This window comes from Daktulosphaira vitifoliae, unplaced genomic scaffold (assembly GCF_025091365.1).
Source record: "Daktulosphaira vitifoliae isolate Bord-2020 unplaced genomic scaffold, ASM2509136v1 Scaffold_2, whole genome shotgun sequence".
In the NCBI taxonomy this organism is placed as follows: Eukaryota; Metazoa; Arthropoda; class Insecta; order Hemiptera; family Phylloxeridae; genus Daktulosphaira; species Daktulosphaira vitifoliae.
Window position 1 is genome coordinate 23,802,792 of NW_026099573.1, and position 18,659 is coordinate 23,821,450.

Here is an 18,659-nt window from a genome sequence, read left to right on the forward strand (position 1 = left end):
TATATAATACATAAATCATCTGTAGCTGATCAGTTACATTTTCATCAATCAACATTATTATAACTTGGCATATGTTTTCCAAAAATCTATCTGTAATACATTTTTTAAAATTTAACATTATACATTATTTTGACTAAAAACTATTTATTTATTAAGGTAAAAATTTAAAAAAAATTCACATATTTTTTCCATTTTTATTTAGAAAAAAATTTCCCTCATATTCCGAGTTATTTTATTTTATTTAATAGTATAATTATTTAGTTTAAATTATCGTTAGATCACGTTTCTTTTGGATTTTGGTCGATCTAATAACCTATAGTTTTTGTGACCCATTTACCCGAGTGATAATTAACTTTACATTGCATGATAGGCTTTAAAAATTAAAGCCTGTTGATGTGCGTTGTTTTGTATAATAATTGATAGGTAGGGTTTTTTTTATTTTAAACAGTTTTTGAACAAAGAAGTATCTGAATTATAATTGTATGGTTAAAAATACCCAAATATTAATATTACTTTTTAAAACCTAGTAAAATATAATCCGATTCTTTGAAGTGTGTAGAATTTAAACTTGAAAATCATTCAAATGTTAACAAAAATTGTTTTCTGTTAGTTATCTGATAAATCTTTTAATTGATAATAAATAGGATATGTATAATGATAAAAATTTGCATTAAAACATTTTTCCTTGTAGTGCATCCCAATATTAACGACATATAATGGCTAGTTTAAAGGATATAAAAAAAAAAAATTAAAAAAATGGCTAGTTAAATTAATATAAAAATAATTTAATAACGAGCCATTAAAATAATTGAGTATAATCAGTAACGAATAAATATTTAATAACTATTGGGTGTAATTCGTTTTACCTAATACGAGATAAATTGCTTATCACGAACTATTCAAATACACTCATAATTATAGTAACTTTGTACACTTTTATATATGTCTCCATCAATGTTCTTTCAGACAATTTTCTCCGGGGAAGGGGGTCATTTATATTAAATAAAAAAAAAATAAACTTTTTGGTTAAAATTACCATTGTCTGTTATTATAATTGCGAAAAATATAATTAAATACACAAATTTCACAAAAAATGACCATGCAGACATTTAAATAATAATTTACTGTTGTCTTTATCTTTTTCGATTAAGTCACAGAATAGTAAACATTGTGTACAAATATAATAATAATTCAATAAATTTATTTCTAGCTGTTTATCATTTTTATTACCAAATTAACAACTGATTAAAAAACTAACAAATACAAATTAATAATTAATATTGAGCTCACTCTACCGTCTCTAGCGATTACAGGCCAATCTCTGTGATATTAAAACTAATTCCTAATATTTGTTATTTCTTTAATATTCTTTAAATTTTCTCCGTGGAACTCAACCTCTCGGAGAAATATTTGAAAGATTCACTGGTGTCTTTGTATTAACCGTTATATTAGTATATTATTGTGATGTTATACCTGCTTGCTAACATTGACACTAGTTGGGACTGAGAATATAGCTTCTCCACACTAATGGAATTATATTCCCCATAAATTGAGAAACTTATTATTATATAGATAACATTTTTAAAGTGGGGGAACATTAAATTAAGCTCCCTAATAGTTATAATATAGAGTTCTTTGCTTATCATCTTAATTTTTTAAATCGCAGTTTATACAACCATAGCATGTTCAATTAAGAAAATAACTGGTTTATAACAACTTTTGAGTTATTAATTCAAAAGACATTAATATTTTTATAGCTTGTTAGTCGGAGAAACGTTTTTGAGACATGGCTTATTATAAAAAATAGTTGTTATACGTGGCTCACCTCCAGTCAATATTTTTAAGTTTTGATTACTTCCGTAAGACCTACTAATTCATAAAATAAATACTACCGACCAGTTATCTTATCATAATAAAATAATTTTTAAGACAACTGTAATTAAGTTTTTAATATTTTTGTTATTAAATTCTACAAAATATAAAACCACTTTTATTTTTTAACTTGTAAATTTCACAAGCTAATTAAATCCGTTAAAGTAATTAAAGATTGCGGTATCTGATGGTCAAGTTTAAAAAATTTCAATATTTTTGTTACTTGTAGTTTTATTTTATAGCCGTTAAACTAAGATTATTACTATTTTTTTAATTTTTCTATAATTCTATAGAATTATAGAATTATTCTATAACTTATAAAGGAAATATATCATTTATTACTATACTGGAAAAAAAACTTTTATTCGTTTCCGCATTGAATTAAAGTATTTATTTTTGAGTTTAGACTGTGTATGATAAAAAATAATAAAATTAAGTACAGTATTATTTTTCAAATTTAATAATAGGATTTATCATAATATCTCAAGGTAAAACTTGTTATTTTACAAACATTTTATTAGTATGTTAGAAATACATGTTTAGTATTCCAAATATTTTTTGTAAACTGTATTTTGAATACTTGTTAAATACTTTACATCAATATAAAAAAAAAATGTTTCGTTTCACAATTTATATTTATCATAGATTATCATTTGTAGGCCACTATCAAAATCACCTGATTATTTTATGCTAATTAACAAATGATATTTTGGAAAAATACGTTTGATAGTTAAAAATATTTTTTAGTTTAATCATTACAAAAAGATTGTTTTGATTTGTTGATGAAATATTATTTATTTTACAATAAAAAATAAAAAAATAAACACTACAGAAACAATACTGAAATTAAGAAATTTATTTTAATAAATAAAGTACAAATAAATTTATAATGAAAGAGCTTCCCTCAAAAAAAAAAAAATTAAAAATTTACTACCCTACACTTGAAATAAAAAAAAGTATTTATATATGTGTTTAAATACTTTTTAAAAAATGTATTCAAATGTTTAAAATACGTATAGACCTATTTTGAATATATTTTCTCTGTAGTTTTCGAAATACAAATTTTGAGTATTCTTTACAAGTATAATTAGGAGGAATAATTCGTATTTTTAATTTATGGTTTTAAATAGTTGATTGTTGTTTGCTAACTCAAAACATTTTTTAAAATTAATAGTTTTGATAGAAATATTTCTATAAGTAATACGTTAACATCAATACGATTAGTATTTCCAAGATTAGATATCTAAGGATATCTAAAACACAAATTGACATCTTAAAGAAGTATCTATAAATATACTTTTCAGCAATGAAACATTGCGATTTAATACAGAAATTTTAAAATAAATAAATTTTTTTGACTTATTAATTTTTTATATGTAAATGTAAAAGGTTCACGTTTCAGTATTAATAATATTAAATGTATGTTTGATGGATTTTTTTAGGGAAAATATGGCTCACAAAAATCCAATCTTTAATAGTAATGGCACAATAACGGTAACGCCAGTACATCCTTTGACTTGGATTCCTGAACTAAACACAGGCAAAGAAGATGATGTCCTCATATTACCAAATATTGCTCTACTGGTGAGTTTTTTTTTTTGTTAATTGAATTGAATTTGTTTATATATTTTTTTTTTTGCATTCCTATCAAATCTTGAAATTGACGTCATAGATATCAATTTTTTTTTAGAAATAATTTAATATGGTAATGGTTTTACAAGTGTTAATTTATGTACAATTTGCATTTATTATGAATTCATATACTCCAAAATTTTTATTTTGAAATAAATTAGTTTTATGGTTAATTTTTTATTGAATAAAAGTTGAGTAATGTGTGGAAAATAAAGTTTTGTTAATAAATCTAGCGTCACTCTGTGTTTAACAAAACATAAATTGGGAGACTTAATAGTTTAGACATCATCAAAACTCCAAAGTATTTACATGCTTTTATTTCACGAACATAACGTGCTACAGAGGGTGGTGGCTTTCTTTCACATGTAAGGGAGTCAAAGATGGATCTTGGCTAGGCCAATGATGGGCGGGACGGGTACTGTGGCCTGCTTGTACCAGAGACTAGATACCACCAATGAAAAAATCACATGAAAAATCGCGTTACCACCATGGGGATTGAACCCGGGACCCTGTGCGCCGAAACATATGTTTCTACCCACTAGGCCAACTCAACCGAGCAAATTACTAATAATAAAAAAAATATTCTACAACAATATATAAACAACGATTATTCATATAATGCTTAATATAAATAATCGATATCTACTTCAACAAATTTTGTTTTTGTTATGTCATCTTGTTGATTAAAAGACCTATTTAATTTAATTAGTACATATAATAATGTCTTAATGAATTATAGTATTATTAGTAATTCCCCTATAATAGGCTTTCAAATTGGTAATACAAGTTAATATGCATGCAGTTAGTTGCTAAAATAATACAACTTAAGAACATAATCTTGTATTATTTAGAATAAACTATTAAATAAATTTATTTAATGTATCTCGATGAAATTTTTACGGTCTATAAATCAAACGTAATTATAAAAATATTTGAAAATTTATTTTGAATCTTATAATAATTTGATTTTCAAACATTAAATTGTAAAAAATTACAAACAAATATGTGAATTGTTTTACTATAAAATGTCTAACTATTGTAACATTTTGATAATAGAGTTTAGCTAATGTAATGTCCGATGCCTCGATAATAACCAGAATGGGTGTAAACATGTTGATCCATCAAACTAATTCCCAGCCGTTTGTGAAACAAACTGCTAAAGAATTTATGTTTGGATACGAGAGTCCATTAGTTACTCTGGGTAACAAATTTATGCCATCGTGGATATCATTTGATAAATTGGGACTCATCGATAGGGTAAGTAGTGGTTGCATTATTTTAAATATTAATTTTGATTGAGTCCATTGTAAACACAAACCAAAATAATAGTTTTTAGAAAGTGTTAAAAATATTAACATAAAAAGTATATTATTTTATTATTTTTTTCCATATTGTCATATCTTGTCATTCCTGTTTTTATACATCATAAAGAAATAGAATAAGTTATCAGTATAATCAGTTTAAATAAAATAATATGTAATTAAAAATAGATATATCTTAATTTATGTCGTATTATTTTGAGCATATTGTGAAACAGTCTACTTAATATGAACTCAACTAACCTCGAACTACCACTCACGCCAATTTAGACCATGTAGTGTGTTGTTTTTTTATAAAATGAATGCATAGCTATAGGCAATATCAACAAGGAACTTATATCAAATGTTTTTAGTAGAATATTCGAGAATAAAACGTTATTCATAATTTATTTTCAATAAACACTCATTTGTTTTTTCTATAAACTATATTTTTATATCAACAGTTATAATATATTATTTGTCCGTAAAAAAATATTTGATTAGTGTAAAAATAACCGGTTTTTAAATAAAAAACGGAATGAGGTTTACTAGAAAATGAAGGGTTCTCAAGGGCAAGTCTATTATATTTATGTCGCAACCATTACAAAGGCATAATAACATATTACCTGCTACTGTATAATTTTTGTATTTTTCATGCATTTCTTGTAAGTTAAAAATAATTAAAATTATTTTATCTGGTTTTTATTTGCCTACGCACTAAGTTGAAGGTCCCTCAAGCGTTTAAAAAAGAAAATAACTCTGAGATTTACAACTCTAACACAACGGTCTACATATTATCCGCATGTAATCTACATATATGACCTTATGTTGAGGCGATTTCTTAGGGGGTTGTAGGTTATCAATCAACCCCCACACCAAACATTTATTACAGTTATCCGTGGTCGTTGTTTTTAGCATATATTGTAAACTTTTTTTACTTATTGAGGTAATTTAGTTGGTAAATTTATCACCTACAGTTGGCAAAATTCACATCCACACCCCTCTAAAAATTATCAATTTATAACTTTTAAAGCAGATTGGTTTAAACATTTTTGAAAAATTCTTCTAAAACGATTAAACTTGATGTATATATATACACTTGATATATATATATATATATGTGTGTGTGTGTGTGTGTGTGTGGTACAGCAGTGGCGGCTCGTGGCTTGGGCGACGGGACGATCGCACACTCTACTAAAATTAATTAAAAGCAGAAAATCAATTGTACATTTTTATTAAAAATGAACATCTTTAAATAGTAAAATAGTTAGAATACATTTGTCGTGTGCTAACATTAGAGTTGTTTCCCTCAGTATGTGTGGGTACTACATGTATACACACGAGCAGTGTTTGGACGACCGGCACCGTCCAAACAATATGTCCGAACAAAATGCAGAAACGTATATTATTAGCGAACACAACAATCGTGTCCGCGCGGGGACGGTTCAGTTGCGATCTTATGTACAGGTTTTGTACGACCGGCAACGTCGTCCATACGGTAAAATATTAGTGTACTACTAAATTGGGTGATTTATTTTTAGGATTAACTGCTTATCGTTACGGTTGTTATAATAGTTTAATCGCTATTATTATTATTATTTTCATATCTATTTTCTGCTGCGACCTTTAAAATAATAATATGTTTGGTGTTTTATTTCATTGTATTTAATTTGACAATTTTTTATACCTACGACTAGCGGTATTATATTTATAGTCCCACCACCAACCCCCACGAGACACCTCCGAGGTACAGTGTCTAAAACCGGTGCATTCGCCCTTATCGTTATACTCTTGTGAATAATATATTTATATGAATATATCGTAGTGTCATATTATTTACATTTTGTTTAAAAAAAAAAAATCATCAATTCTTTTCTACGGAAGCGAAAATAATTTTGTTAATTAACTCTATACAGATGTACGAATTCACTGGCGATACTGCAACATTTTATTCTGGCCGTGACGATGTTGCCAAATCTGGTCTCATAGAAAACTACAACACGAAGCCTTATTTACCTCAATGGCCAATGCATTGTGGCGCTGTGTCTGGCGCTTCCGACGGTACGAAATTCCCGTCGTTGATGAAACCAGATTCGCCGGCGTCTTTCTTCAGAAAATCATTATGCAGATCTATACCGATGGTAAATGTCAAATTATAACCTTTGATAACGTAGCCTACATTAAGTATTAATTTGAGAACGTTTTGTTCTGAAAAATTCACCCCATTAACATTAAAGGGACGTAAAAATGTATGTGAGGTTTCCCATCAAATACTGAATTTATAAGCAAAGATAACATTTTTTTTTTATTAGAAAAAACTAATCCCATAGACTTTGTTTACATTGCAAATTATATCGCTGACCTTAATTAACATTAAAAATTACCAGTGTATGGTTCGTAAATTGATTTTAAGTAAACGATTATATTTTCAACATATACGATGTGATTCACTAACCATTTAATTATTCCAAAAATTAATTTAGAATTGAGAATTTTTTACTTAAATTTCTTTGATGACGTGATTTTTTTAACTAATCAATCATAAAATATAATTTGTCTTATAAGGGTAGCAGTTAATTAATTACTAACAATTTAAAATAAAAACAAGAGGTAAGGCGCAGGTGTTATTATCTTCGTCCGCGTTCTTGCCTAAATATAAAAATGTTAATAACTTCCGAAATACTGGTTCAAAAGTTTTTATCATTCGTGTTAATTATAACAATAATAATAAGTAAGCTAAGACAATTTAGTTAAGCATAATAAGTAAATTAGTTAATTAGATATGTTCTCATTTAAAATAATTAAGTTACCACGCTTATAAGACATAAGAGATGAACATAAAAAGTATTTCATCATTGATAAATTGAGAAATTCATGTCCTAAAAGAGAATTTAAAAAGTAAATTTTCAATTTTATTTATAATGATTATATTTATATTAATAATAATGTTTTAAATAGTATTGGTTTGTTATCTTCTTAGCACATAGTGCGAACGGTTATTTTTGCCTGTTTTCGATTTTAAAATTGATTTTACTCAATAATTTCAATTAATTTTGAGAATTTTTTTTATAGGTACGAGTTTCTAATTTGACGTACCACGACGGCTTACCGATCTATAAATATATTTTTAAAAACGGTTCTTTGGACAATGGACATGATAATCCGGAAAACAAATGTTTTTGCCGAAAAAATAAATGTCTACCATCTGGTGTTATAGACGTAACTGAATGTTATTATGGTAAGTTAAACAAAGTAATTATACATTTTTGTACCATTAAAACTTTGCGTATTATAATAGGATATATATATATATATATATATATAGATTATGTATTAATATTATTCCCGGAATTTATTATCTGCATTTTAATTCTAGGTTTCCCAATTGCTCTTTCTTATCCTCATTTTCTCCAATCTGATCCAGCCTTGTTGGAAGCGATAGATGGTTTAAAACCTGACAAGGAGGTACACGAAACATATTTCCTCATCAATCCAGTAAGTGGACTTAAAGCGTCAGAATCAGAACACTCTGTAAAGATGCTGTTCACTAACAACTTTGCTTATAATCGTATGTATAATTTTCAGTTGACCGGTTTACCCACGCAATTATACGTTAAAATGCAAATCAATTTGGCTTTTGGAGACCTGTCATCAATGGCCAACGTGGAAATGTGCAGTAACTTAATACTTCCATTAGTGTGGACAGAAATCGTAAGTGTATGATTAATCAATTAAAAAATACCGGCGTATTTAGAATATCCTTGAGCTGAGACCATTGTTTCTGCTATGGAAGACACGCTAATAGTTAATTTTCGTTAAAAATTCCTTAAAAGTGATGAATAAAAAAAAAACTTTTTTTTGGAAACATATAACGTATAGTTGGATAGTACTCGGGCAGGGTTGTATATGACTCCCTTAAATACGACCCTATTGAATAATATTTTACTATTACGTTTAATGTTCATAAAAAGTATTACGACTGTTACGTTCCCGTGTTAAAATGTTCTTCTACTTTATGTTTGTTGCGCAGGGTTTCGACAAATTACCCGACAATATGCTACTCAAGTTCTTCATTTATCTACGCGTGGGGCCCATTGTGTTTGACGTGCTCGAGTACGGTCTGTTGATTGGCGGCGTGGCTTTCATTGCCTTCGCCGTTTTCGCTTCGTTGTTCATTCCTGAAGAAGACGACCTCGCGAAGTATGCGCAAGAGGCAGCGTGGCGCCGAAAGAGCGAAACGCTAACCGGAGTCATCACACAACACAGTGGGGAAACGACAGTGACCAGGAGAGCGTCGGCCGGAAACGCAATGAAGGAAATGAACACTTACTACAACTCGCTGTTGGATCCGGAAGAAACCCAAAAACTGAACTCTTCCCTGTGCCAACGATTGGACGTGGTCAGGGAAACGGCGATGACCAACGGCGGTTGCACGGATTTGGAGAGCGAAGAAGATTGAAGCCAATTGATAAACGAAAAAAACATCATAATAGTGAGAAGGATAAAATCAAAAAGTTTTTTAGACTTTTTTTGTCGACGCACTTTTTATTCGTTTATTTATTTTTGACTTAACGGTTTGATATTTGTGCCGTGTCCCGATTGTCCTGAATCGTCACACCAGCCATTCCTGACTATTTGACATAATGTCAATATTATACTAATCCATATTGTGATACAACTATTTTATACGCATATTGCTCCTAGACTTTTATTTTTTCATGTTATTTATTAGCCGATTTTAACGTAGGCCGCTAAATACTTATTGTTTTATTTTATTGATAAATTTATGTTGTATTTATACGTATGATTAATTGAATATGTATTCGAATATCGACCGTATTTATATGCAAATTTTATTTATTTTTTTAGTTATTTATCTCTCGTGTTTTTTACTATTTTATGATCATTGCAATATTTTTGTACGTGTATCGTTTAGTAGATGTATTTCACTTGTATAAAAATTTAAGAAAACCTAAATGTTTTTCTATTTACATACAAAAGAATATTACGTAGATATAATCTAATGTTATTGTTCGAATCTATATTTATTATCTATATTAGTTACCTTTGTGCCTGATAATAATTACTTAGACCTTAATTTGTCTCTAGAAGGCTGTTCTATAGTTTTTAAGTTTTGCATATTATAAATATATTTTAATAATAATTGTTTTTTAGAAGATCAAAAAATTACAATTACAATTTTTTATAATAAATTAAAACTCAATTTTTTCCTTTAAATTGTTCAATTTTATTTATTAGAGAATTCATAAAATATTCTGTGTACTTTTTTTGTAGTCAAATGATCTATTATTACCGCGTGTCATTGATTTATGTGCACTTAATCGCTAGTATCATTGATTTTACACGTGTTTTTTTATTGAATTTATATGAACGTGTTGACAGTAAACATAATTTCTATTATTTTATTCTAAATCAGTTATCTCAACTACTTGAGGTGATCGGCCACCATAATCCTAAAATTCCACTTGACACGATCTCCCACGTCAGATATCCTCATATCGCATTCAATAACATCTCTTCATTTCTTTTTTTGGTATTCATCTACCTCTTATTTCTTTAACATTCATTCTATAACTGTTCTTACACTTCCGATTCCTCTCTCCTCGTAACAAGACTAAACAATCTAAGTCTATTTTCTCTCATCTTATCCACGATTAACGCTATACCTTTATTCCCTATTATATGTTCGTTCCTTATCCTATCTTCTCCAGTCACTCCACTCATCCACCTAATTATTCTCCTCTCTACAACACGCATTCTCTGGCTTATTCTCTTGTCAACTAGCCAACACTCTGAAACTGTGCATCATAACTGGTCTCACTACAGTCTTATAGAACTCGCCTTTCAAACTCATTGTAATTATTTTATCGCATAGTACACCAGACGCTTCTTTCTACTTCTCCCACACGTTCTTAATCCTGTATCTTGCATTCTCGTCAATACTACCATTATTTTAAACAAATTATCCTAAATACTTAAAACTTTCCTACTCTCCTATCACGTCAGCGCTTATTGTCACTAATCTCCTCGTGTTCTCCTTTGTCAAACTCGTACTCTATATACTTTGTCTTACTTCTACTTATTCTTAATCCTTTTCCTTCAAGAGCTGATATCCATACCTCTAGTCTTTGACTAATTTCATCCCTATTTTCTTTTATTAACACTATATCGTCAGTGAACAATATACACCACGGTACCCCTCTTCTTGTATTTCTTTAGTTATTTCATCCATCACTATAGAAAATAAGTAAGGGCTTAGAGCAGAATTTTGGTGCACTCCTACTATTACCAAAAAATTTTTTATTACTTCGCACACATCTTTACCCTAGTACAAGTGTCATCATACACATCTTCTATTATAATAATGTACTTTTTCAAGACTCCTTTTCTCATTAATACCCACTTAAAAACCTCTCTCGGTACTTTACACACGCTTTCTTCAAATTTATAAGTACCATATACAGATTTTTCTTCCTTTCCTTATACTTTTCTATTAATTGTCTCACACTAAATAATGGCTTCATTGTTGCATTAATATATATTATCAGTTTAATTATAATGTATTATATTAAGTCAATTAAAACAATATTTAATGCTAATTAATGCATATAATTATATTAACTGTGGATAACATGGTTACAAGGCCACAAACTTGAAAATTATTGACACTATCTCTTAGTCGTACACTGGTTTATTTTTATGTGTGTTAAAACATAGCTTCGAGCAAATTTTTGAGATCTAAATTGTTACACAATAGTTATGCACACAAACATTTCCATTGAGCTAATGAATGACTGATAATTAACGGTCAATAGTTTTTCGCTAAATATTACCTTTAAAATTATTTAATCTTTAATTATTTATCTCTTTACGATTTTTAATTTTTATTTATTGTAGAATAATATATTTTATAATAAATTATTCAATGCATTTATCAAATCGGTAGTTTAAAGATGATGAAGAATAATTTTAAAAAATTGGTGTATTATTCCAAAAGCTACATGATCTGCTAGTTCCTTATTAATATCCTGATTAAGATAAAGTATGTCAAATGACAAAGGGATTATTAAAAAATATTATTTCTCATAAAAAAATTGTGTTGATCTATACACTTTTCAATAAGTCATAGCATATAAAGTTAAAAATATAAAAAATAAAATCGAGAATTTTCACACGAAAATAGCATTCGGTAGCTATTTTCACCATGAAGACAAGTCCAGAGTTCACATTTTTTTTTTCAAATTAAAGTATATTACATAAGCTTTAATTTAAGATATATATAAAAGTGTCAGACCTTCCGGAACATTTTTAAAAGTTAAGCTGAAAAAATTAATTTTTTGTGAAAAAGTTGTCATTTTAAATCCCCTCCTGTGGGCAGATAAAGAGTCAGATTTACAATAAAAATATACCAAATAATAAGTAAAGACATCAAGCATCTATATAAAAAAAAATTATATTAATATGTTCATTTTTGAAAAAGTACGGCCGTTTTTAGTAAAAAAAATTGAAAAAATTTCGAAAATTAGTGATTTTTAAATTTGTAATTTTTTTGGAGGTTTCCACCATTTACGGGGAACGAGGGAAAATTTTTTTCAATTTTTGAGGGTAATGTCTTCGACTAGATACGATTTGTGATCTTTTGACGTATCGTTGAAAGAAATCTGTTCGGTGAGAGCTGAGAAAAAGTGGTAACAGAAAAAAAAAAAAAAAAAACACATCATAGTAAAACCAATACCTTCTTAGCTTAGCATCGAAGCTAAAAAATTATACATAAAATATGTTCAAAATATAGCTGTGATATATTAAAATATAATGTAGTATTTATTTATGGCCAAAATTAAGTCAGTGACAGGTCTATAACTTACCTAAGAACGTCTCAGTTTCTATAGAAAGGGAGTGTTCTTTATTTTTTTTGCTGGGAAATTCTACAAAATAGTCTCAAAACAGACATTAAAAGTTTATACAACATCTGTATACATTATTGGTAGACACTTTCCAATTATTGTTTAAGTGTATTATTGAACTGTTCTAAGACTTGCATGGGACAGTCTCTGTATTATTAGGGATATTTTAAGATTCAATGTGAAGCTAAAAAGGTGTTAATTTTACTATACGTTTTTTTTGCTCATGATTGTGGCCAATATATTAAACATTACACCGGACAAATTTTTTTCAACGATTCGTCAAAAAATCACAGATCCGTCAAGTTGAAGACATTACCCTTGAAATTTAAAATTATTTTTACATTAGAACGGCTCGCTAAAAATGTTAATGTATATGACGCTTAGCGAAAATTTTAAATTACTTTATATATATAAATTTATATAGTTATTAATTTAATTAAATAATTTAAACACATTGCAAAATATGACATTAAATACTATTACTCACACATTCTTAATTTTACTTATAATAAAAACTAACACGAGCTAAAAACATTTAACGATACAAGTAATATTTTTGACTTGTTAAGTTCATAAACATTATTTAAAACAAAAATTATTTTCCAAATAACACCAAATTATTTATTACATCCACATATTATAATGTTAATTATATATTAAAATCATACACGAGGTCAAAGTTTAGTGATACCATTTTTTTCTTCTAATAATTGAAAAATTAATTTATATTTTTCGTTTTATTGTAAAGCTGCAGGAGAACTGATTTCACTAAATATTTTAGGTTTTCATTTTTATGTTTCTATTTAAAAAACTAAACATGATAAAATTTAAATTAAGAAGAAGATGATATGATTCTGTTAATATTACATTATTATTATATTTTTTTGTGTTAATTTAATCGTGTAAAATATTTTACTCATGTATTAGTATTTACTAATTACTTCTAAAAATAAAAAATTATATTTTATATTATACTTTTTGCGCGAGACAGATGACGAGTCGTCTGTATATTGGTAAATAAATTTACCGTCGTGAAAAAATTGAAATTTTATGTAAAATTTTAAACTAACTGGTTATAAAAATGTAATTTACTTGCTTATAGTAAAGTAAAAAATAGCGATTTTTGCAAATGTTGCATGTTTTTTACAATTTGTTTTTTTTTCAAAACCTACCTGAACAAATAATAAAGAAATATTTTTATAGAACAAATTATGTCTATATGTTTTTATAAAAATACTTACGACAATTTTCTAGCAAAAAATTATTTTGTGTGTAGTAAAGTTTCTACGTTTTATCTATATTACAATACAAATTAATAACCATTATTAAAAAAAAAATCGAATTTGGTAATTACGATGAAATCAATATTGAGTGTAATCATTTTTCTTACAATTTACTGCAAATTTTCATTCACTACATCCAACGTATTCAATGAAAACCTACTGGATACAATGCAAATCAAGGCATATAAATATTATTACTTATTATCATATTATGTACGTGGATCCATTGGCCTAGATCATGGATCACATATAGCAAGAGATATGAGGAAATCCTTGACATGTATCAATAATTTTATGGAAAAATACAACATAAATGATTCGATAATAAAAGAAGAATTATATTTTTTTATTCAAAAATTAAATATGCACAATGATTTTGGATTATATCCTCATTTTGATGGATTGAAACTTAGACTTAAAAAATATTTTGTTGACAATGTAGATTATTTTACAAAAACTGATTACAAAGAAAAAAAAAGATTTAGATGATGCAATAGAAAATCATTCATTTTTCGAAAACGTAAAAAGTAGTGAACTTCAAAATTTGTTAAATGATCCTTCGACAATGACAAAGTACAATTTTAGGGATGCTGCGAAGATTGTTGCAAAGGACATAGCTAAAGAGTTCCAGTGTTAAATGAATAGCCTTAAACATAATAATTTGATTCATATAACTACTAATGATTTTTATTTTTATTACAAGAAATTGACTTATCTTCACATAAATACATTTTGTAATTGTCAGTTAAGTGAAATATACTAATTTTTTTTGTTTAAATATCTAAAATGAAAAATCTATGTTATTTTTGTCAGGTAAACATTTTTAAAATTATACAATAAAGAATGAAATTTGTCGTTATTTGATTAATTTTATTTCTCACCTTTTTCGAGTTCTTCTTACATTTATATCTAATATACAGTGGCGTATTTTGGGGGGGTGTCCTCCATTTCTGGACACCCCCCGACTTAAAAAAAAAAATGCATAACATATTGGTATTACCTTTTTTTTATAATATACTATAAAATAAATGGTATTTTAAATAAATAACAAAATTTAAGATAATTTGATAGGATTCGACGACACGTATTTATCTACATTTTATCAGATTCTAGAGATATCTAGAAATTATTTGAATTTCACTGGGTCATAAAGATAACAAAAATACACGCAGGAAAAATATAATAACAACGGAAATATTCTGAACTTGTAGCTTATTTTGAAATCTATTTCATATAGTTTATCAGTTTAGAGAATTATACATTTGAATAATACTATTATTTGACATTCATTTTTTCGTCGACCGTCGAGCATACAGCTATAACGTGCCATAAAGTAAGTACTAAGTACCTACCTATTTATTCAAATAAAATAAATAATTAATTATATATATATAATATTATATATATTATTATATATATTATAATATATATTAAATATCATATTAATATGAACCAAACATAGGAATTTTATTAAAAATTACGAATAAATAACGAATAAATATGTAATAATCTATTATACAATTTTAATTTTATTTAAATATTTTAAAATAATATTTTAATTTTTATTATATCTTAACTAAGTTATTACGCGTTACAAAAAAAAGTAAATTTAACAAGTCATTTATAACTGAGTTTGTAAAAGTTTATTTTATAATTTTGATCAGTATTATGCTTCAGTTAGCTATTCCAAAAAAATATTAATACATAAATAATATTTAAGGAAACTAGTAATTTTTACTTGTTTCCTTTTACCCGTGCTGTCCATTTATACATTATACTAGCGATATAGTCTTTGAAATTGAGCCTCCCCTTAAAAAATACATATCAACTACTAATATGATTAATAAACTATTAGAATAAGAGTAAGTAATTATATTAAAATATAATATTTTGTCACTGAATAGAAAAATTCGTGTTTTGTCGATATTGCAATCTACGTTCTCTATAAATTATATAGATATAAAATATTTGGCTAGTTTTACAGATATCCGGCAGTCACTACGACGATGGCAGTTAGAGTAAAAATGCCGCACTGCCGCCCGAGTGTTTCAATCATATTATGTAATATTATGACTGGGTGTAGCTGAGGGAGCCAAGGTAAATTTATAATAAACTTAATAAACTTGTATATAACTCTACAAAATGGTTCTTTAAGAATTTTCGAAAAAATAAAAAATTGAACGTTTTTGAATTTTGTTTAATTATTATAGTTTGCGATAATTAAGGAAAAAAGTGTTGTAAAATTATCAAAAATGGCACAAAAAAAGCAAGGATCAATTACTTCCTTTTTTAAGTTAACACCTACTACCTCATAATTTAATTGAACTCATAACAACAATACTCTTATGAAAACGAGCATCTTCGCCAGTTAACTCGATTGACTCTGCTAAAATTTGTCGCACTTTAAGTTTAGATACAAAAGACTCAAATAATATTTCTTTTACTGAGGACACAAACTATAGTAATAATTATGATATTGAATTTTATATTAACCGTAAGTTATCGAACGAAGATATCTTAATTGTTATGACGAAAATTTGGATGCCAAATATATCATTCAAATTCCCACAAAGACTATATACAGTTCAAAATAAACCAAAATACTTAAAGTTCCAGTATTCATGGCTATTAAGATTCCCTTGGTTGGTATACTCGATAAAAGAAAATGGTGCATTTTGTCGAATCTGTGTAGCTTTTTCCAAATCGAATGAAAATAACGGACATATCTTAGGTGCATTAGTAAAAAAAAAATATGATAATTGGAGAAATGCTATTGTTGATTTCAAAGAACATTCTAACAAGGGTTACCATGAAACGTGTGTGTTAAGTTCAGATAATTTCATGGATGTTGTAAAACATCCTGAGAAATCTATAACGTGTAAAATAGAAACTGGAAGAGCTGAACTAATTAGAAAAAATCGAAAAAATATAACTCCAATAATTCAAACCGTAATTTTATGTGGTAAACAAAATATTCCTCTCAGAGGACATCGAGATTCTGGGAAAATTATTGTTGAACAAGAAAATGACAGGCTTATCCAAGAAAATCAGGGAAATTTTAGAGAAATATTAAGATATAGAGCCCAAGGAGATAAACATTTAAAATCATTTTTGGAAGTTGAAGGAACAATAAAATAAACATAGAAGTTGGCATTGATACCAGTGAAGTAATTGATAATCTAAGTAAAAAGAATAGACGCCTAGATCTTATATTATAAATTTAGTTTTAAAGTTCAAAAATTGTTAATTTTACTATAATCTTTAAAATATAAAAATATAAGAAATAAAGATCATGAAATATTAAAATAGATCTTAATATCGTATCTTCACAACAATTTAAAAAGTAATTAAAAAAAAAAAGTTGGTTATCACTTATCAGTATTAAGTAATATAACATCTATATTCTATTATTAATCCTCTTTCTTAATTATAAAAAATATAAAATATCACACATATAGCCAATTATTTTATTTCCTTCATCTCTTCATTCTTTTTATTATTATAATTAATATCCTTTACTTTCTTTTTTATGACATATACTAAAGTTTCAAATTTCAAATTACTTGTCAATTCCCAATACAGTAATTTGAAAAATAGTAAGTTTTTTTACGTCAATAAACATTTTTACAATTTTCGTTTGTGAGGTTCATTAAATGTTGGACACCCCCCGAGAAATCATTCAAAATACGCCACTGCTAATATATAATATATTGCCTATAAATAATGAACAACTTAAGACAAAAAACAATTTTTTCGGGATTAATGGTATCCTTGTGTGCAAAAATTCATCTCAGAGACGTCGCAGTGATATCACTTCGAGAATTGTGATGTTACATCATAGTTGAAGTTACATTGACAAGTCGGATTATTAACCCAACTTGTGAAATCTTTGAATACGATGTTACAAAAACGAAATCTATGTGTCTCATTGTGACTTCTTTAGATAATTAAAAAGTACATGCATCGACATGTAAGGCATATAAAATTAATGTAATAAATAAGTCTCAACTATGTCACAAATGCGAATATTCTAAGTACATCGCAAATTAGATGTCACAAAGACTAATTTAAAAAATTGCAATTAATTAATTGCTGTCATACAATTGTTTATCAGTAAAGTAATAAATTTTATAAAATTTATGATAATGTAAAGTATGAATAAGCCAAGTAGATAATTAATTTGGGGAGTATATCACTAATTTGCATAACATCTATAACATCTAAAATAAATAGTAAAAAACAGTGGCGGCTCGTCGGGTGAGGCAAGTGAGGTACAATCTCACCTGCAATTTACCTTTTAATAATTTATTTATTAGTATCAATATCAATATCAAATATCTTTCAAAATATTATAATTTATTTTTATAATTAACTCAATTTGTAATCTTGAACAAAAGATAATAGGACGAAAATAGATAACATAATGTTGAGCCTGACTGGCGCTGCAACAACACAGCGAGATATAATACGGCAGTCAGTGCCGAACCCAAAGGTCTGCGCTCTCCGTTAATGATTAAAAAAAAATATAGTTTAAAAAAACTAAAAAACACGCTTTTAAAGCACATTGAACTAAAAAGTTCAAAATAATTTTTAAAATAAGCTTAAAACAATATTGAACGAAAAGACTAGAATTATTGTGATAAAAGCGT

General features: G+C 27.1%; 2 protein-coding genes across 5 annotated transcripts in view; both read left to right on the forward strand.

Moving 5' to 3' along the window:
• Window positions 1-10,076, forward strand: part of LOC126898977 (scavenger receptor class B member 1-like) — a 33,611-nt gene extending 23,535 nt beyond the window's left edge. For both annotated transcript variants that reach the window (XM_050673417.1, XM_050673418.1), the window contains 7 exons: window positions 3,315-3,456; window positions 4,561-4,761; window positions 6,719-6,943; window positions 7,875-8,040; window positions 8,179-8,297; window positions 8,388-8,513; window positions 8,833-10,076. In XM_050673417.1, coding sequence (XP_050529374.1) covers window positions 3,315-3,456; window positions 4,561-4,761; window positions 6,719-6,943; window positions 7,875-8,040; window positions 8,179-8,297; window positions 8,388-8,513; window positions 8,833-9,261 — 1,408 coding nt within the window. In that variant the 3' untranslated portion in view covers window positions 9,262-10,076. The remainder of the gene's footprint in view (window positions 1-3,314; window positions 3,457-4,560; window positions 4,762-6,718; window positions 6,944-7,874; window positions 8,041-8,178; window positions 8,298-8,387; window positions 8,514-8,832) is intronic.
• A 4,832-nt stretch (window positions 10,077-14,908) lies between these two features.
• On the forward strand, window positions 14,909-17,457 carry LOC126897633 (uncharacterized). Of its 3 annotated transcripts, none has more exons than XM_050671377.1 (3): window positions 14,909-15,343; window positions 15,987-16,107; window positions 16,221-17,457. In XM_050671377.1, exon 3 carries the CDS (start codon window positions 16,537-16,539, stop codon window positions 17,146-17,148), a length of 612 nt encoding a protein of 203 aa, XP_050527334.1. In that variant the 5' UTR covers window positions 14,909-15,343; window positions 15,987-16,107; window positions 16,221-16,536; the 3' UTR covers window positions 17,149-17,457. The 3 variants fall into 3 exon arrangements, with proteins under 3 accessions (XP_050527334.1, XP_050527335.1, XP_050527336.1); XM_050671379.1 differs by lacking the exon at window positions 14,909-15,343 and adding an exon at window positions 15,657-15,872 and having other exon boundaries at window positions 15,995-16,107; XM_050671378.1 differs by lacking the exon at window positions 15,987-16,107.
• The last annotated feature ends 1,202 nt before the right edge of the window (window positions 17,458-18,659 follow it).

Bases quoted from the DNA above. Each gene is read 5' to 3' on its own strand.
- LOC126897633 (XM_050671377.1), top strand. From the start codon at position 16,537: ATGACGAAAATTTGGATGCCAAATATATCATTCAAATTCCCACAAAGA.